Source organism: Buteo buteo, chromosome 13, assembly GCF_964188355.1.
Source record: "Buteo buteo chromosome 13, bButBut1.hap1.1, whole genome shotgun sequence".
Classification (NCBI taxonomy): Eukaryota; Metazoa; Chordata; class Aves; order Accipitriformes; family Accipitridae; genus Buteo; species Buteo buteo.
This window is the reverse complement of record NC_134183.1, coordinates 7289942-7311116: the sequence shown is the minus strand read 5'-3', so window position 1 is coordinate 7311116 and position 21175 is coordinate 7289942. Positions and strand designations below refer to the sequence as shown.

General features: G+C 48.1%; 1 protein-coding gene across 1 annotated transcript; it reads left to right on the top strand.

Moving 5' to 3' along the window:
* Positions 1 to 15086: 15086 nt before the first annotated feature.
* On the top strand, positions 15087 to 20743 carry WFIKKN2 (WAP, follistatin/kazal, immunoglobulin, kunitz and netrin domain containing 2). The gene is made up of 2 exons (XM_075044416.1): positions 15087 to 15742; positions 17967 to 20743. Exons 1-2 carry the CDS (start codon positions 15542 to 15544, stop codon positions 19476 to 19478), a joined length of 1713 nt encoding a protein of 570 aa, XP_074900517.1. The 5' UTR covers positions 15087 to 15541; the 3' UTR covers positions 19479 to 20743.
* The last annotated feature ends 432 nt before the right edge of the window (positions 20744 to 21175 follow it).

Below are 21175 nucleotides of genomic sequence, written 5' to 3'. Positions count from 1 at the left end.
CCCGCGGCCGGGGCGGGGTGCGGGCCGCGCCAGGGTTTGCCGCGGCCGCTGTCCCTCCCCAGGGGAATGCCCGAGGGCAGAGCGGGCTGGAAGGGACCCGACCCGCGGGCCCTGGGGTGACGCAGGGGCACAGACGGGGTGAAAACACCAAAACTGAAGCGTTTCCTCTCAAGGTCTCCTGCCGCCCTCGCCCGCTGCCCTGGCCGGCAAACGGCCCCAGCCCCGCGCGGAGGTCTGCGGGGAGACGGCTCCTGGGAGAAGAGGGAAGAAGCCGCTTTTCAAAATTGCCTGCCCGGCAAAGGCACCTCAAGCCGGCTTTGCCCGCTTTTTAACTGGCTGAGCCGCCGCAGCCTGGCTCTGGCCTTGAAGCCGTGAGGGGCAGGGGCCACAGGCAGAGGACGGGTTCCAAAGCCATGGGCCGGCAGCGAAACCTGCCGGGGGTTCCCCGGGCACCCCCAGCCCTGGCACCCCTAATTCCCAGCCCTTGCCTCTCTGGGTCTTAATTAAATCACTGCGGCGTGTGTTGGGGAGCGCTTTTTCAACTCCAGGGTTTCTATTTTGGCATCAGTGTCTGCCACCAATCAGAAATTTGCACTAAGCTGGTTGGTTTTTTTTCATTGCCTCTCTTTTATTGCTCACTTTTCTTATTAGTGACATTATTTTTAACCTACTGTTTAATTTAGGACTTAGGTTGCAGTCGCTTTGGACTGTGTTCCTGCTGTGGCAGTTGTGGCAATTATGTGAAGATTATGCCTGCAGCATTTACAGTCCAAACAGTTCCTGAATATCTATCAATATAAATGAAGCTTCAAAAACACAGAAAAAGAGGGACAATCATCCTCCTTTTAATCAGTCGGGAGAGGCTGAGGCCCACAGGCTAGACCTTTCTGTTTCTCTAAGTGAGTGCCCAGCATCCCTGCAAACCGCCCTTGTGAACGCAGGAGGGACACGCACAAACAGTGGTGACATTTTTAACTAGCATGACAAAGGTTACACAGTGACTCAGTGGCAATTTTTTAACACCAGATCACATGCTGTTGGTCTCATGAAACAGACTGCAAGAGGCTGAGCAAAAACTTTGCCCAGCTCGTACCAAAAGACACGACCAACTGTACGAGAAACAATTCAATTTAGAGAATGGTTTGCAAACAAGATTTACGTGGCGACAACTGCAAATTCAAACCTCAGAGACCTGGAAGACCAGCCTTCAACTGGACGCTGCTGGGACCTAGATCTTTTTATTTTAACTCGCGGTCCTAAATGATCACACTTTTTAGCCCATGATCTCTTTTGTCTATTTTCAGCACCTGTGGCATAAAGTTGGCAAAACAAAGACAAGGCACACAAATGTGGAGACCTGGCGATACGTTCAAGGAAGCAGAACACTCTTTTGCATACTGTGAAAGCTTTAAGTCCCAACTTGTTAAATCTGGAAAAATCCAATAGGATAAAGTGGCAAAATAGCCTTTTCCAAAGTCCTATGTGACATCTCTCAGACAGATGGGGAAAAGCTATCCGGGAGACAAGTGCACCAGTAGGCCTAAAAACAGAAACACAGACCCTAGTTCATCAGTAAAACTGCACAGTGCCACTAGATGTCACGGTGGAACAGCAAGAGGAGCCCGCAGTGTGGCTTTGTGCTTCTTGCTGTAATTGTAAAATGCCTTTAAATTTGTCTCGGCACATCCATAGTGCCTCCATACAGCTTTGAGCCTGCAGATTTCAAAGCTCTGTGCAGTGCGAAGGGACATTATGCAATGTTTCAACAACAAGCACGGGGAAGCCCTGCGCAGTGAGCTGATTTCTTTAGGCTTATGGGACTCTTTTTCTTTTTTTCTTTTTCCCCCTCTACTTGAGCTCCTCTCCCAAGGCCACACCAGGGCTTTTAAGGACTCGAAGCCAGCGGGCGATGCACTGAGACGGTCTCTCTCACGCTCTCTTGGGATATCCTACACTGTCGTGCTTGTGCCAAGCCCTGTTAAATGCAACTCGGGTTCACCATTGCTTAGTTACACAACGTACTTCTCCCTGGAGTCATAAGATTTCCTCCTGCAAGAAGGACTGTGTAGAAGAGGATTAGCAGCGAGTTCACTTGACTCGAAACTCCCCACTGCTGCCATGAGCCTTCCTGCTCGTGCCTCGCGCGTGGAGCCTCAGACTCCCTCGCACGCGTTGCCCCCTCCCCGCTTACCGGCACTAGCGTTGCGCACACCAAAACCGAGCAAAGCCAAAACCATGTTCTTTCCCTGCTCCTTCCCTCCCCTTTCCCATATGGCAGCTGGGTTTGTGCCCGTACTTGGCAAGCCCACACGATGCCTGTACCTGTGCGGGGCACACGTGCGTACATCTCCCCACCGAGAGCAGCGGGGGCTGCGTAGGTCCGGATGCAGAGAGGCAGATGCCGGCAGAGGGCTGGCCATCGCCTTTGGAAGCGGCTGGGAATCGCACCCAGTGCTGCGTGCTCATGGCTCGGCTGCGCAAAAGTGAGCAGTCACTTTGCCTCCCAAATGTGCCTGCTAAATGTCCTTGGGCCTTCAGCGGGAACATGCTGAGCTCTGAGCCACAGCGAGAGTGTGTGTGTGTGTGTGTGTGTGTGTGTGGAGCCCAGATAAGGGATATTTGTTTTCTTTGTGATTTACAGGTGCTCAGTGCTCCCTGTGCGTTCACCACCCAAGGGGGAACGATATCAACCAGCCTTGGGCACAGCCCTGACAGCCTGAAGGCATCGCTGGGAACGCTGGGGCATGCCTGGCAGTGCAGAGCCAGCGCTTAGCTGTTACATGCTTGGACATCCTGCTACTGCTTGGGGTAACCACAAGGGAGAGTTGGGCCATTCTTTGTCCTCAGAGCAAGTTTTCCAGATTTTATTGGTTTAGTTTTAATATCTGTCTTTTTGCAAGCTTCCGACTGTGACTGACCCTCTGGATTGGTTCTTTTCTCCTTTTTTGGAGAAACCATGGTCTGTCTGTTTGCTCTTTGCTGCTGTTTTTTTGAAGGCTTAGGAAGTTTTTCACTCCCTTTGCATTTCAGGTTTCATTCCCCAAGTCCTTTAACCAAGTTCTCAGTCCTTTAAAATTATTATTAAACATTGTTTTAAAGGCTTAATTCCCAGTTACACAGTGATACAGCTGTACAATTTTAGTTGAAACACCCAGTCCCCACCCAGCCCACCACAATAATGTTTCTGGCAATTTCAACCAACCCTGCACTTGTGTAAGAGTATTAGAAATAAGATTTAGGGATATTTGGAAACCTTAAACTTTATATTTAATGTGCATACACACACAGAGAAAGATTTAAAGCCGTTATGGCATTAAGGCTCAGGGAAATGGCAGGACTGGTGGAGAATAAAGATGGAATGAATTAAAAGTCAAGCCCAATATTCACCTAGATTTAAACTAATCCACGCTGCTTACTTGGGGCTTTTCAATGAGCGTTTGAATGCAGAGAAGACAATTTCAGAGGCGGAATCAAAGTCACATGGGAGAAGCAGTTTATAGTATACCAGTTTTTGTGTTGACCCCATGGAAGTCCCTGCGTGAGAGTTTGTAGGTGAATTAGGTTAAATTCGAAGCTCCACATTATCAAGTCTGAGCCTGCGTCACCCAAACGCTTGCTTCGTGCCCCTGGGAAGAAACATGCAGCACAGAAGCTGATTCATCTCATCCTGGGGCAGGTGTCTAAGAATAGTGCAGACTAATCATCCTCTGGAGATGCCTATTGTGTTCTACCTGCTGTCAAAGGAGCCAAAGGTAACGAGCTGTGAACCCAGTAATTTCCAGCTGTCTAGTGTCAGGCAAGATGAGCACCTGAGGCAGGGTGGCTGGGGCCCTACCTTTAGCGTCTCTATTCCTGATGAGACAGATAAATCCTTCCAGTGAATTGCAAAGTTGCAGGGAACTCACCGATCATCTTTCTTTTGACTTTAAATCATGGCTCTTTTCACCAAATCACCAGGCAGGAATTGCAACACTGGTAGTGGTACAGAGGGCTGGGATTTAGGACAGGTCTTAGCCACCTGGAGTTTCCCTGAATCGCAGTGCAACCAGCTATCCCATGGATTTTCAGCCCTGCTGAGCATCCCACAGGGGCTTGAGGGGAACCTGAGTGCCTAAAGAAAGAGATTTTTCAGCAGGTGTGAGCACATAGACATGCACATGGATGTACATGCCTGCAGCATGGAGTTAAATTTGATGGGAGGGGTTGGAAAATGGCATTGATATTTGGGGGAATGGTTATCTGCAGGGGAAGGATCTGCTCAGGCAGTCAAATCCCTTTAGAAATCAGGCATGGTGCGCAGCTGATTTTTTTCGTTTGTTAATATAACATTGTTCCTATTTGTAGGACAAATAAATAATTTCTGAACAAACAAGTCAAGGAACTGGAACCTGAGGGGGGTGGTACATCAGCTCGTGATTAAGAAGTCCAATAGATTTTGATAACAACTGGAAATTGTTCAGGGGATTAGTGTTTAAAGCCAGTTTGGCTTGAAGTAATGACAAGCCTGAGCTGCAGTGCCATGGATCCAAACTTCTGCCGCTGAGGGTTGTTGTTGCTCGTGTTGCAGTAGTGGGTAGGGTCCCCAGGTGTGAGCCCAGTCCCCTCTGAGCTAAGAGATGTCCTAACCCAGAAAACTGAGCAGACAAGGCGCCGCCTTTGCTTTTCCTCCAGACATCTGGCTGCATTCCTCTCTGCCTGTGTCTGTCGTCCCTCACTTTGCTTTCCCAAGCCACGAAACAGGCTCACCCTGGGGACATGGGGCAAATGTATGTAGTTGCCCGATGTGTGCGTAGGGCCATGTCCTATCTAGGTGTTCAGAGCCAAAAGGCTTCTGTGGATCTCGTCCCAGTTCATCTCCCGCAGGAGCTGACTCCTGTGGAAAGTGCACAGGCTGTTAACAAGATGATGGAGATGGTTCACTTGCATGCCTAAGAAAAAAATTTTCATGCTGAAACAAGGTCTACATTTGTTTCTGCAGGGTTTTTTTCTTTAGAAGAAGCTGGCCCCATGCAGGAGACCAGATCAAGGTGTCTGGATTCTCCTTAGGTTGTGTTTTGGCCATCAAGGAGAAAGCCACAAATGCAAATCATAACCGGTTACACTTAGGGGCTATGCCCTGTGGACTCTTCATGGTCCTGAGACATGGCCAGTCAATTAGAAACTCTCCATTGACTTGGATGGGCTTTCAACCAGACGCTATACAATTCAACAGAGTAATTAGCAAAGCTGTAACTAAAAAGGTCTCCATGGAGATTGACAGCATCACCTCCCAGCTGGTACATTCTCTGCCTCCTATTCTAAATTTGTTCTCGCTGTCTTCCTGGCACTAATCCATAAGGTTAGCTAAATCTTCCAACACTTGTGATACATCAATGCAGTGGAGAGAAGGACAAAGGCTGTTGGGAGGAGGCAGAGAAAGAAATAACCCGGTGCCTTAAGGAAAGCAACAGAAACTGTTCAGACATATATAGTCAGAGTTTTGAGAATGGGATTAGGCAGAACAGCACCTCTGCCTGCCTGTCACTTGCAAATTCTTGCTAATACTTTAGGAGCTTATTGGAGGTCAGCACCAAACACCCAAACAGACTAATCTGTATTATAGACACATAATCAAAGTCACAAGGTTTTACATAATATATATTGGTGACACAAGAAGTGTTTGTTCGAATAATTTTGTCATCAAGATTAGTGGCCATGAAAGCCTCTACTGTGCACTAACCTGGTTTTCTATGGCCAGTGGTACACCAGATTCCTCAAAGAAATCGAGAAGGAGCTGAGAAAGTACAAACCAAGTATATGTTCTGAAACAGTAACAGTATTAGGTTTCTAGGCATGGCAAAGTTAAAAAAAAAAAAAGTATGCGTGTGTGAGCTAGAAAAGGTTGTGCTTAAGCCGCAGCTTAAGACGTGCAAACAAATGGCTGTAGATACAATTTTTTGCATTTGTCATTTTTTTCAGACAGTTTTGGGGTTGCAGCAAATCACACCTCACACTCACATATCACTTCTGCGGCAATGGTAAGAAGTAGGGATTTAAAAGACAAACTGATGTCACTTGACCCACTTGTGAGCTTTATAGTCCCCTTCAGAGAGGTGGAAGCTGTGGCGCAGAGGGAGTAAGTGGTCTAGGCTCACAGATTAAGTCAGTGGCAGAGGCAGGAACGGGTCCCATGTAGATAACAATTCCATATCGACAAATCTAATTGATTTTAAAAGGAAACTAGTTTATGGAAATGTTTGGAAATGTATGGAAAAAGTCTGATTTTCCACCCTGCGTAGAGCTTCGTAACTACGGTGTTACAGAAACACAAAAGAAAAATGTGTAAAATTACAAAAGAAGCAGCACAAAAGAAAAATTAATTCAAGACCATTTTCTCTGTGATGGGAAGAGACAAAGTCACAGCTCATGCCATGGGTTGCAGAGATGATGTAAAGATTTTCCAGGCACACAGGCCAGCTTGTTCTCATGGCTGACGCACAGCAAAGCCAAAGTTTTTGTGAGGGTACCCCAAATCCTTCTGTCTCACTGCAGGAGTTCACCCCACTGAACTGGAGTACCTAATTAGGAATCCCATTGCCCTAAACTTCCCCACAGTCAATGAGGAAAGAGTGGGAGCGATGCCAGCCGGTCATCTGCAGAAGAGAAATCAGAACCTGGGAGGGCTGAATCGTCCTCTAGATTTGCCACAATTCACATGCTGCTACCATGTGAACCCAGGGCTAAAATCACTCCGGCGGCTTTTACAGGACTCCTGAAAGCTCCTTTGTGGAAGCAGAGCTGACTGAACTGGCCTTCAGGTCAAGAAAAATCAAGCACTGGGTGGGATTTCCAAGAGTGTTTGGCTGTAACCTCACCCCGCTCCCCTTTGAAGTCAGCAGAATATTTACCATCGACTTCAATCGAAGAAAAAATCAGGCCATTACTGAGCGTGTTTGAAACGCTCGCCTCTAATGATGCTCCGATTCCTTTGTACCTCCCTGCTCAAAGGCAGCCTGCTGCGTCTATCATTAAAACACAATCCTAGCAATTGGTTAGATAACGCAGTGAGCCCAACGTGCAGGCCCTAGAGGCACAGGAAAATTATAACGATTAAACCACATGAATCTCTTAAGCATTACCTACAATTGCTCTGCCGGCCACCATCACATCAGGCAATCGAGGACTGGTTATCTTCAAAACTGCCGTGGAAAAGAAAGTGCTGCATTTCAGTGAACCCTGCTACGATGTAGGCTGCAGGTGGACTCTTCACGCTGCAAATAATAAAAGATCAGAATAAAAATGTACATTGAACTAGGCAAAATCAGAAAGAGCGACAATGAAAAAAAGGAATTAAATGCAGACAAACATCCCATTGCCAGGGCGGGCAGGATTGGCTTGCTACTCTAAAGAACAATGGAAGTAGATCGTCACTGCTCTGCAGACGTCACTTGCACCCCTAGCTTGTGTTCAGATCTGCTGAATGCTGGGAGAGGAGCACCCTGTTTATACCAGATCTGCATTTAGACTTCTTTGGGCATTTCAAGTAACGGTGTCAGTGGCCCAAAAGAGATTACTGCTTCTGACGGCCGTTATCTGGGTCAAGCAATGCTGAGCGTATGATGTCTTGCACCTGGGGGTAAAATAGTACACAGGGCAAACTGAAATAAAATAGTTCACCTCTTGGGAAGACTGTTAATGTGCCCAATGTACCAGGTAGGGGTCTGCTTCTGGCAGAGGTCACACTCTGAGCATGGTTAGAGGATAGGCTGTGCGACCGCCAGGACTGCTAGCAGCCAGCAAAGCCACATGAAGGCAATAACTCTTCAGTTAAAAAGAATTTTGTCCTAATTTAGATTTAAATTCCAAGAAGACAGAATTGACGCTAAAAGGATTTCATGATATTTGCAGAAATGGAAATAGTTCCATTTTGTGAAAATTAATTATTGTTTATAGCGAAGTTTTGGATACCAAACCCTCGGAGGAGCCTTGGGACTTCCAGGTTGTCTGGAGAAGCCAATGCTCATTGCCTGATGAAAAGCCCAGTTGCTGGGAGCTGCTCTGCATCTCCTGGAGAGGCTCCCAGCCACAGCGAGGGCTTCCAAACTTCGACACATTCAGTGGTTTGGTAAAGTCTCACAACGAAGCACAAAACCAGGCAAATCTGCAGCAGTTTTATCTCACCTTACAAACTCTCAGCTCAGACCTCATCCACCGAAAGGTTCATAAACTTTCTAAAAGGATCGGCTCAGAGCGATGGTGAGATGGCACCTTCACACTGAAGTCACAGGGAATTAAGGTTTACGGTACAAACCAGGAGAAACTCTGGGTTTTCAAGGAAGAAAGATGACAGCTGGGGGAGGGGGTAAATTAAATTAGCACAGGAGATTAAAACCTTACAGTTTATATTAGTTGAATCACATCACAAACAAAAGCAACGTGACCTTTCTATATTGAATTAGCTTTTTGACAAGCAAATGGTGCCTGTGGGGTTGGAAACGGGGTCTCAGGACTCCAGCCTTTCATGGCTGTTGCTGTGTGACACTCAACAAGTGATTTCCTCCCAGCTTTAAATTCCTAAAAGTAAATAAGGGAGGTTAAATTAGGGTCATTTGCAGACTGAAGTGAATCTGTGCAATGGGTTTAATAATATTCATTAGCCTCCTACGTGTGGAACTAAATTAACCCACGTTCCCAGAGAAACACCACCAGCTTTGGTGAAAGATGTGCTGAGCACTCGGCCTGCGCATGCGCCAGGCCCGCACCTCACACTTATTCTCAGCTTTCATTCACATCGAGCTGGAACCAAGCAGAAAAACTGAAAATCATAAACAACAACAAATGTACCAGTTCAACTCTGAGGTTTTCACGCTATGGCTTATACAGCCACAGCAGCGCTGCAGGACACGGGAACATTTCCATTTGCACACCATGGATTTGGTGCCAGAGTTTCCTAAAGTGCTGTTACTGACGCTAGCCATGAAACCAACCACTAGTAACTAAAACTTGCAGCAAAGTGAGGTCTGCAAGCCCCTCTGCTGCAGCCGTGCGTTTGTGGGTACGGATGTCACCCTTTTCAGCAGGTGACAGTACCCTTGTCCAGCCTGTACACCACGCAAGTAGGTAACTGAGAGGGCCTAACGTGAAAAGCGCTGGCCCTGCAATGATGCCACTGAGGCTGTGATTTCTGTTTCTTGGCTTTCCAGGTTGCATTAGGGATCTCAGATTTCCCTAATTCAAAGCTCAACTGACGGAGCAGGTCTCGCTGCACATTAAGGGTGACAGAGAACAGGGCTGGAAGGGACTTTGGGAAGGGACTTAGACCCTCCTGCTCTAAGGCAGGGTGAACTAATTCCCAACATTTGACCTTTGCAATCTTGACAATCCAAAGATACCAACTCCACGGCCTCCCTGAATTATCTATGGGATACCTAAGGCTTTGCCTCTGAAAAAGAGATAGAAGGAGATGGGCCAGTGAAAGACAAGCCTCTGAGTCCAGCTTTTCCCCATATCTCACTGATAACTGGTTGATTTTCTTCCTTTGTACCCTTTTTGCCTCTTGCTGTGCTGTTTCAGACAGCATAAACCTAGCAATAATGAACCATCATCAAACCAGCAATTGCTTCCTGCCCAGCTTACATTAGCAGAGAAAGAGAAAGCAAATGATGATTAGTCGTATGTCTGCACTCAAAGATAAAACCCCTGAGCAGAAGCCATCTGCCAAGGCATAAAATAATAATTCTGGCGCTAGCCTCGTCTGAGTGCAATGCCATCAGCTCTCACTGAAACACAACGTAACGCAGGCCTAATGCTAAGTTCTAGCAGGTGGCCCATAACCCTGTAATAAACTCCCTGACATTACTGATTTTTCCCCCCAAACTGAGCCCTTTTGTCTAACTACATTAACTTCTGCTTACTGAGCATCTGCGCGTGAGGCAGAATGCACATAAAGAGCGGCTCATTTCGGTGAGCAATCGCTGCTCTAAATATGCCCCCAGTTCCCTGAGCCTGTCCGTACATGCTGTTATCTGCTCAGATGGGTTATTTCAGAAGTAAAAAAACAGCACTTGCGAGTTATGGGTGCTTACAGGGAACCCTGACAACTAGGGGGAAACTGAAATACGCTCCCGCTGCTAATTATGCGTACGAACAGCCCCCAAAATAGGACCCAGGCACGCCATTATCGTTGTATACCTTCAGCCCAAATCTGCCCCTGCTCGTATGCATGTGCTTCCAAAGCATGTGGTCAGCACGGCAGCCTTTGCCTTTGCTTTGATGTTCGGAGGTGCATCACACGGTGCCAAAAATCCTGCTCCCTTGGCCAACCTCATGGCCGGCGTGAGAAGTGAGCTCTTCTAAGGGCTGTGGAAAGGCATCCAAGCTGGGCTTCCTGGCCGTCCCCCGAGCAGGTCCTGCCAAGGTTCATGGGAGCGGGGCATCGCTCGAAGGGGAAGATTTGGCCCTTTGCAGTCCAAAGCAAGCTAAAGCCGAGGTCCCGAGGCATTATCTGGATTTCTGTGTAGGTTTTCAAGCAACGTTACTGCTTGAGGCAAGCGGTTGGCAGCCGTGCTCCAAAAGGGATCTGGCAGTGACATTCTCAAAATGTCTGGCTATCAGCTTTAAGTGCAGTAAGCTTTACATACAGACTGGAACATCGTTACTTTCTAAATGAGACAGAGGTTTGGTTTTTTTAAAAAGTACTTTTCTGTTCAGGCATTACGTTTTCATCTGTGCATGGACAAGGAGCCACCTAAGGAGCGTGAATGATGATGGTGGGGCCGAAGAAAAGCGTGTCCTTGGGGCTGCCTGCGTGATCGGGGTCCCCAGGGAGTCAGTACCAGGTCCTGCGGTGCCCGGCTGCCCTGCGTGGAGGAGGAGGGAGGCCTCAAGGGCCAGGGTCTTTGCTTTAAGCTAAGCTTAAAGGCAGAAGACGTCCAGCAGAGGCACGCAGGTCCAACCTGCAACCCCCGGGCTTGCCTCTGCTGGCGGTGGGTGCTGCGGGCATCCCTTGCACCCCCAGCAGAGACGAGTGCCCCCTCCAGCCAGGAGCCCTCGTGTTCGTTAGGGCTCTCGATGCCACAACCAGCGAGCTACCACCCGGCAGCGATGAATCACAGCCGTGCCTGGAGAGGGGGTGGTTTGTGTTTGTGTTGGCAAAACTGGCTGCGAGTGGCGGCAGGCCCAGACAGCACGAGAGGCCGAATCTGGAAGGGCCCCTTTGCCGAGGCAGAGATCAATGGGAGATGGAGGTTTAACATCGCAGGGTGACAGTTCCTGCCAAGAGCCCTTCCACACTAAAACCAGCAAATCAATCTGCCATCCACGGAGTAACTCCAGATGAGGATTGCTCGTTTTGACTGATGAATACGATCAAAGGTTTGCCGTTCCTTTAAAAGTGGTTTAAGAAAAAAAACCCAACACAATTATACTTTCCTGCGCATCAGAGAATCCTGTTTCCCTCCTCGATTAGAAGGGGTCACACCAAACACTGGGTCAACATTTGACGCAGCACAGAAGGGCAGGGACATCCCATAGGAGCTCAGCAAGAGGAAGAAAAAGGGCAAAGAAGTTCTCATTTACAAAAACACAGCAGCGGTTAAGCCAATTCTAGATCAACAGCCCTAACCAGGACCCTGGGCATCCTAGGAGGGCTTTTCAGGACCGTGGTGTAGTGTCGGATGGACGTCTGTGGAGCACAGGCTGGTCAGAGACCGCATGTCCCCACTGCTGGGAGCAGATCCGGGATGGTGCTTTGTGCCATCGGGGCTCAGGTTTGTCCATCTGAGATCAAGAGAAAGCTTGTCCCAGCTCCCCATCCAACAGACTCAGATCAACACCTTGATCAGAAAGGGGCATCTGGGGGGAGTAGTGGGGTTTCTTCTAAGGCTTGAACTCATTTGGGAAGGTCTTTATCACATCAGTATTTGACAGGGATGAGACAAGATAAGCCGTAAATTCAGCATACATAATAGATTTGTTCGTACAAATGGAGAATAAGGATTATTTTATTTCTGATATTAAAGAAAAAAATGCACAGTGCTTTATAAACAGGAAAGAACAGAAAAAAAATGCCCAGGGACCTTGACAAAGACCCTGATTCACAGCTGGTGTTAGCTGGTAGTGTTCTGGAGTACCCAGTCAGATCTATTGAGGTCACTGGAGTTAAACTAATTTAAACCAGGTGAGAAAACAGCCCTCAGTGAAACCCAGGAGATACTGAGTGCATTAGGCAGAGCTTGGCTGTCCATGCTGGGACAACCAGGGTCCCCGCTGTCCCCAAGCCAACCCGGGGCAGCCTGCATAGTGGTGTCCCCTCCTGGATGTGCTCCTCAGGTTGGGTAACAGCATGTCTGGGATGTTCTGGCAGGGACGGGGCAGCTGTCAAGGGTTATTCAGAGTCCTCACTGCCTCCTCTGACCTCAGGAGCTGCCTGCCCGCATTCACAGGGAGATTTATGGCCCTGTTTTCCTCTCTCTCCCGGCTGTGTTCAAGTGGCCAAGGGACTGATCCTTCATGGGGCTGAGCACTCCCTGTTCCTGGAGCGATGGGAGTCGGAGGGGCACGGCATCTGTCCCGTTTCCATTGGATTAGGCCAGGATTTGATTCCCTAAGAGGCTTCCTATGCAAAAGTTTTGCTGAAAGCATGATCTCTCAGTTAACACAGGCTTCCTGTGCCTCACTTATAATGATAGTACAGTGACCCAACAAAACCATCATTGTCATTCATGATAATTGCTTTGCCCTTTTTCCCAAGCTCCTATGGGATGTCCTTGCCCCTCTCCGCTCTGCCAAGCTCTGGCCCAACATTTGGGATGACAATACATCAAATCCAGCCATTCAGATGGCCTTTCCTTGAATGACCCCACAAACCTGCAGTAGGGACAATTAAATCAGCTGAGTTGCATGTCCCGTGCGACTGCTCCTTCAGCTGCGTTCATTAACCTGTCACCTCTTGATCTCCACCATCCTGGCCATCATGCACCGGACATGATACTTGGGAGCCAAAAGCAGAAAGGCAGTGGGACTTACCTGTCCCTGGAGACTATTCCTCTGGATGGAGGAGGACGTAGCAAAGCGGAATACTGTTCTGTCTGTCTGATGCAAACCAGTGTCTGATTCTTCAGAACCCCACTCTGCTCCCCTGCAGCTGAAATGTGCCTCTGGGCAAGGGATCCTTGGTCTGGGAGGGGGGAAAAAAATAAGATAATGTTGTTTTTTCCTCCTTGGAAGGGAGTTCCACCTAGGGTGGGTCCACACTGGTGGGTCTCACTCAACGTGGCCAAAGCTTGCAAGGAGGTGGCTTTCTGGCACCAGGAGAGGAGATGGAGGCTGCAAGTACACCGTGGACCCACCAGCTCCCCACCTCTGGCCCAGCGGGTAACGGGGTAAAACAGCCCCAAAAGACTCAAGATGGCAGGGAAAAATGACAACCATGGATACACAGTGGCAATGCCATGAACCAAGGGCAAATTCCCTGCACGTACAGCGTCTGTTGGGGTCATCACAGCGGCTCCTCCAGCGCCCGGGATACTCACAGTCTTCAAGACCCACATACAGCTGGTTTCAAAGCTTATCTGTAGTCAGTTTTACAATATAAAGTGTCTTTGTTTAGTCAACAGAACCACTAATACATGTGATTTTGTTGTTAATAGAGCTGTAAGAATTTTAAGTACCTCTTGGGAATGTGTCATTTTTGGTTGGCTTTTTTAGGCATCACAGGGTGCTGCGTTTGTCTTTGTAAACAAGTATTGAATAAAACATTTTGCGCACAGCCGCACTTTGTACAAGTGTCATGCAGGTTTCTAAAGTTTCAGAGAGAATAAATCAACTGCAAACTGCTGCCTGGCGGTTGACTTCGCTCCTTATAAATAGCTAATTTGGACAACTTCTCTCCGCACGTCATATGAAATTCAAATACCGTGCATATCGTTAATGCGGTCACACAAATCAAAACTGCTACAGCCTCTTTTATAAGCCTGGGTTGCCACAGAAATGCCACAGCCGAGGGCAGATCGGCTTCAGGTTGCTCTCCCTTCCTTTCGGAGGCGATCCTCGGGAAGCACCACCAGGTCGCTGCGCTCTGCTGCCTTGCCCCAGGGGAGGAGCAGGAGCCCCATGGCCTGGGGCGCTGCCTGCACGGTGGCCCAGTTCACTGCTGGTTGTACTGGTTGGCAGCCTTCATCACTCAGGGGGCAGTTAGGCCCAAACTCTGCCATGGAAAGCAACCCTGGTTTAATAAACCCAATGGCAAAACTTTACTAAACCAAGGGTTGATTACGCCCGGGTCTGTCGGCTTTGCGGCGCTTAGCGCTGGGCACAGGACAGATGCGCGACCTTCCCTCCTCCCAAAGCACAGCGCGCCGCTGGTCCGGCCCTGCTGAACCCCGACGTGGGATGCAAACTTACCTGGTCCTCCCAGGAGGCTCTTAGTACCGTGCAGGATCCATCCAAGCTAGCCCAGAACTCAGCCCAAAGGCTCTAATCCTGGAAGGTGCTGAGCGACTCTGACTTCTGCTACTCGTCTCTGGATTTTGGCACACGTTCAGCACGAGCAGGATCAGCCCCTTGCTGTAATAATCAGGGAACGAGGAACTCAGCTTGAGCGGACTTCCCCCCCGCCCCCCAATGCAAAAATGCTGTACATTCCTTTATGCAGGTTTCCATAGAGTTGAACTTCTACTATTTTTTTGTTGTCGCTGTTAAAGGGGTCGGCAATGCACTGTACAATGGGATCTGGCTGTCAGGAAATGTGGAGGAATTCAGGGACACTTTTAACATCTTGCTGGTGGGGTTGGAGGGCAGCATTAAAACCAGCATCCTGGAAATCTCCCCACCAAAGAGGAGGAAAAAGCCCGGAGGAGTCCCGGGAGAAGTTATGAAGACATACTGCTTTGTCGACCCGGAGTTTAAACAAGTTATTTCTTCCCTACTTCCTTTGCTAAAATATGATATTCTAGTTTTAATTGCTTCAATCCTATTACTTGTTCCTTTTAGCAAGTGATTGTGTAGCCCCTTGCCGTGGGGAAATCCCCTGACTGCGGGTCCGTGTTATTTAGACAAGTACTCTTTCAGAAGTAAATGCCATTCTTAGCATAGGGAAGTACTTTAGGTCTAAAGGGGTTAAGAAGGCCTCCCTGCATTCAGAAACATGCAGGGGTCCCACCGTGCCAGTTCCAGCCTTTTGAACTCTTTCCAGCTTTTTTTTCTTGCAACAAATCTGTCTGACTGCCACCAGGACATAGGAAGCGTGTGCCTGTCAAAGAAATCAAGTTTACTTTTTCTGACTTGTTAACAGAGGCAGGGTATAAATAGAGCTAACTCTGCTCAGACTATTAGCATTTCTCTTAAATTAAGGGGGTAACTTCCTAGGACCTTTAATCCAATGAGGTCCAGACCAAACTGCACTATCAACAGAGGCAGCAAAGGAGCTTGCTGAAGTTTTTACCAAAGTCAGGTGCATTTGGGTTCCTCGAAAATTTAAGGCTTACCAAAAAAAAAGGCAACCCCGAGCAAACAAGAACTACCTCCAGCTTGGTCACTGCCATTGCCCTGGAGAAGTTCTGAGATGTTGGTGGTGCTGTTCACTCGGTGGATGTGGATCTTGCTGGGGAAGAGCAGTGTCCTCTTGCTTCTGGAGGTCTCTCTGAAAGGGAGAGCTCTACCTCCAATCCGGTATTCCCACGCTGGGATATGCCCCAATGACATGAACCCCAACCTGTGGGTCGACGCGCAGAGCACTTGCAAGAGAGAGTGCGAAGCTGATCTGGTGAGTGATGCACGTTTTTCTCTCTCTGCGTGGCGGGCGACGGGGGTTTGTCGGTGGGCTCGTTTGCACCGCAGTCTGCTTCTGCTCCAGATAGAAAGGCGCCGGCGCTGTGCGGGACTTGGTGCAGACAGCGCACGTATTTAATTGACCCGTGACCTATATAAAATAGAAAAGGTGCGATGAGTTACCGGTTAAGTGGGGAGGTGTGTGGCAGCTGTCACTTAGGTCGATGTGGGTACAGCACTCGCTCTCTTTGATCATTTTCCTTGCTTTCTTGTCAAAAGAAACGTCCGAATTTGATACTCCAGAACTCGGCATGCCCTGGGGCCAAGCCGTAGTATTTTAGCAGTGTCACCACGCGCTTTGGTGGTGGTGGCCATCATCAGTGCTTTATATTCCTGGGAGGAATCCTGTATGAAATGGTTTGATTTAACATGTAAATCATCAGCCTTTGCTGCACTTGAAACACAAAGCGTGCTTGGAGTGCAAAACAGGGGCATGGTTAAAATGACCAGGCAGATGTTCTCTGTGATGCTCCCAGCTCAAAATGTGCTTAGCTTACAACCCTAAAATTCATTTTTCAACCTGTCAGCACTGCCAGCTTAAGCTGGCATCTGAAAATACCTGCTCGTCCTGCCTCTTACATCATGTCCAACAGCAAAGCTCCTGCAGCCCAAACCAGGCTGACAGCAACATGTCCTGTGCTGAAAAAAAAGTCATTGGGTTTATGTTCTGTAGCCAGGTTGTTTCTGCAATGCTAAAAGGAGCAGTGGGGGGGAGCGGATAAAGAAAAAGGCTGGCCATCAAGTAAACAAAGAGATTTGCTCAGATGGATCCCATGTGTTATGAATGAAGGTGCTGGGTTTACTTTTGCCATTCCCAAATAAGCCCCCTTTATTTCAACTACCAGGTGCAGCAATGAATATTGAAACACTTGCAAAACCCCAGCTGCAGCAGCAGAGGACGTTGTTTGAATAACGTACTGGTCAAAAACTGAAAGCCAGAAGCCACTGGCTAAAAATACTCACTTTTGCTTTGTGGCAGCACAGAGTCCCGGGACCTCGCATGGAGTGAGTGGTCTGCAAGCAGCCAAGGACTCTGTCACCAACTTTGCTAAAGCCATGCTCCTTAACCTCAGCCGAAAACATTACCCGTTCTGGTTTCTAACTGCTTCTGAAACCTAGTAATGTGCTGCTGGAAATGGGGAAAGAGTTATGTTATTAGGTCATCTTTTTCCCAATAAGGAAAGGATACTGGACTCAGGGGAAGCTATTTAGTTTGGTAGCTTAAAAAACATTTTGTTCTCACTTACGGAGAAAGCCATTGGATTTCGGGGGGGTTGCAGAGGTTTAACACACGGTGGAAGTGTGCCCTGTTGTGTACATGGTAGCAGTGTTCATGGTCTCTTAAAGTAATCCATAACAACACAGCAGCTGTGATCACACATATCAAATACCTTTCCTGCACAGAAGATGAAAATTCTGCTAAAATTAACTGCAATTTAGAGCTGACTGTAGCTGAGACGGGGTGTAATAAATCACTAGAAGAGCAATGCTGCATTTGAAAATAGGACTAAAATAGGACAGAGAAGCCATAATGAGCTGTTTTGGGTTTGTTTTTCTAAATACCATAGAAAAATTATTTTTGGAGCAAGAATTTCCTTACTTTTGAGATATTCTATTATTTCCTCTACAATGTGAACAATTACAAATCCTTGGCAGTTTCACCTCCAAGAGTAGGCTGTTAGTCTCAGGGAATTCAAATAATACTTTACATACTTCTGTGGAAAATAAGAAGGATTACTGCCTACAGCCATATGATAAGACTTTCCATCCGCTCTTGTTTCTCAGGGCTTGTCCTCAGGCATTTCGGAGAGCGCGGAAGGGGGGTTGTTGGTTCGGTAGTCAAGCAGTCCATGTGACTCTAGGAAAGACTTACGATGAGGTTAGTGTTTAAGAAACAGAAATACATTTTCCTTCTCGAGAGTCTTCTCTTGAAGCACTTCAGAAACCCCAGGGTGTTTAGACACCTCTCGGGAGATACTGGGGGGGATGTTTCTACTCGTTGCCGGTGGGGACGCTGAGTTTCAGGCCACAGACATCTGTGTCAGACCAGGTCCCCTGAGCTAACATCTCGAAAGGTTCTGGGCGCTCTGCTTGCTGGGTCTCTAAAAAGGACTTTACTCTGTCCCCAGTAACGATCAGGTCATTTTCTTTCCCCGCAGGAGTGCGAGACCTTTGAGAAGTGCTGCCCCAATGTCTGCGGAACGAAGAGTTGCGTGGCGGCTCGCTACATGGACGTCAAGGGGAAAAAGGGGCCGGTGGGAATGCCCAAAGAGGCAACCTGCGACCGTTTCATGTGCATCCAGCAAGGCTCAGAGTGCGACATCTGGGACGGGCAACCCGTCTGCAAGTGCAAGGACAGGTGTGAGAAGGAGCCGAGCTTCACCTGTGCCTCCGACGGGCTCACCTACTACAACAAGTGCTACATGGATGCAGAAGCTTGCATCAAAGGCATTACACTGAATGTAGTCACCTGTAGGTACCATCTGACCTGGCCAAACACCAGCCCTATCCCACCAGAAACAACAGCTCGCCCTACTACTGCCTATTCCGAGACAACGGTCGTCGACATCTTGCCGCCTGCTCTAGTGAACAACCCCGTCCATCAGTCAGTCTACGTGGGAGAGACCGTCAGCTTCCTCTGTGACGTTACAGGGAGACCCAAGCCAGAAATCACGTGGGAAAAGCAGGTCGACGGGAAAGACAAAGTCATCATGAAGCCAAATCACGTCAGAGGGAATGTCGTGGTCACCAACATCGCCCAGCTGGTCATCTACAACACCCAGCTCCAAGACGCAGGCATCTACACCTGCACCGCCAAAAACAGCGGTGGCCTTCTCAGGGCTGATTTCCCTTTGTCAGTCATCAAAGGAGAACCCACATCCAAAGAAGCTTCCCAAAACAAGACACATTTTCCAACCGACGAGTGCCTGAAGCAACCAGACAGCGAAGACTGTGGGGAAGAGCAGACCAGGTGGTACTATGATGCAAAGAAAAACAACTGCTTTACTTTCATCTATGGGAACTGCAACAGCAACCTCAACCACTTTGAGACCTACGAGAACTGTATGCTAACGTGCATGAATGGCCCCATCAACATTTGCAACCTGCCAGCCCTCCAAGGTCACTGCAAGGCCTATGAGCCCAGATGGGCCTATAACAGCTTGACGAAGCAGTGCCAGTCCTTCATTTATGGCGGGTGCGGAGGCAACGAGAACAACTTTGAGAGCCGGGAAGCCTGCGAAGAGATGTGCCCTTTCCCGAAGAACACGCACTGCAAAGCTTGCAAACCACGCCAGAAGCTGGTGACAAGCTTCTGCAAAAGCGACTTTGTTATCCTGGGCCGTATAACAGAGCTGACGGAAGACCAAGACTCGGGACATGCCCTGGTGACAGTGGAGGAGATTCTCAAAGATGAAAAAATGGGATTAAAATTCCTGGGGAAGGAACCACTAGAAATCACGCTTTTGAACATGGACTGGAGCTGCCCATGTCCCAACATGACCACAGTGGATGGCCAGCTCATCATCATGGGAGATGTCCACAATGGCATGGCTGTCCTACAGCCAGACAGCTTTGTGGGGACCTCCAGCATCCGGCGCGTGCGGAAACTCCGCGAAGTCATCCACAAGAAAACCTGTGAGCTTTTGAAAGAGTTCCTAGGATTGCATTAACCTCCTTCACACGTGTCAGCCTTCCAGACCCGTGTGCTATGTAGGGCTAACAAGCGCTAGGCTAGTGCACAAACTAAACAAGCTGTTTGAAGATACACCGTAGGAATTATGCAGAACCCTTATTTTAATCCATTAATGATGCTTAGCAACAATGTAGTATGTTCTTTGGCAAGCACGTAAAACAGCAGCAAAAGGCTATTAATCTTGCATTGAAATCAATTCGTCCATATAGGAGTGCCATTTAACTAGATGACTCACTGCAGTAATTATACAATTTTTATGTAGCTTCCATCATAAATGATGGAATTCATAGCATTTGTTTATCTAATTGGTACACAGCTAAGTAATATATAATGTCAACTTAATCTGTCTCATTTACAGTATGGAAATGTTATGGTAAGTCATTATAAGTAAGTCACACTCTTGTCTCCTCATAGCAGCACTAATATTTTAAGAGGAAAGCCTGTAAATTATTGTCTGTATTTACAGTTGTGCACATTTAACCAATCTATGCATTATGAATTTGCTTCTTTTAATTGAAATTTTCCTAGCAGTTTTCTCTGGATCGTACCTCGTTTTTAAATGGCAACTACTACCTATCTTGCAATCCTTACTGGAGAAAAAACTCCCTTCCTCCTACGCCCAGGACAACAGGTCCCTGTAGAAGCTCAAGGCACGGTCTCACCCTGAAATGACTTTTCTGTCATCAGGACAAGGTCAGCAAACACCCTCATTCCATTGCACTTCCCTGTTTCTGTTTTAATCAATATATTGTCTATCCCAAAAAGTCCAAGGCAGAAGGATGGCAGTGTGCTGCCGGCTGTCTTGCTTTTGAAAATCCTTTACACCTGAGCATATGCACCAATTTATTGCTTATTTTCATTAGAAATCCTGCTTTTATAGGTGAGAGAGTAAAGTAAGAGGAGTCAGGACAAAATTCAAAATAGAAAAGTGCAATACACAGTCTGCAGACTGTGTCACACAGACACAGAGCTGTTGAAACCAAACTGCACAGACACAGACATGCAGAGTGGGCACTCTTTAAAGGCATTTATCAGTTTGACCCTTTTAGAGCATTCTTGCAAACCACGGAAAACATTTTCCACCAGGCCAATGTATATACGCGTATGAATAAATACCCTAAGACAGCACGGGCTGTGGGTGTGAGCGCGTGCAGACACATAGGATTGATCATTTTAACATTTGTGTGTCCAAAAATGTAACATTTGCCTATGCAAAAATCCTTAAATAAAGAAAAGGCTGATCCTGGAAAAATCCTGCCTCCGCTAAGGACTGTCATTGCAGGGAAGAGGGGCGAGCGTGGCACGGCGAGCCTTATCATTGCTCTTTCTTTGGTGGGTTCGGCGAGTTACTACGGCGGTGCCCAGAGCTTTCTGCCTTGCACAAAAGCCCAGTTGAAGGCTGGACCGGTGTCAAGACACGTTTGGGCGAGAGGAAGGAAGGTGCAGCGAGCGCTGCTCCGTGGTGCCATCTGACGGGCTTGCTGCGGGGTGGGCGGCAGGACGGCGGGCACGCGTCTGCTTCTGCACGTGTGTCTTGGGGCTGGGTATGGTAAGGGACGGGGGAAGGAGATTAGATAGGCAGGTGCTGGGCTTCAGCGTGACGTGCAAGGCTCTAAACCCCCCACCCCAGAGCCTGCACACGTTGGATATTTTGCTGTTGCAGGGAGGAAAACT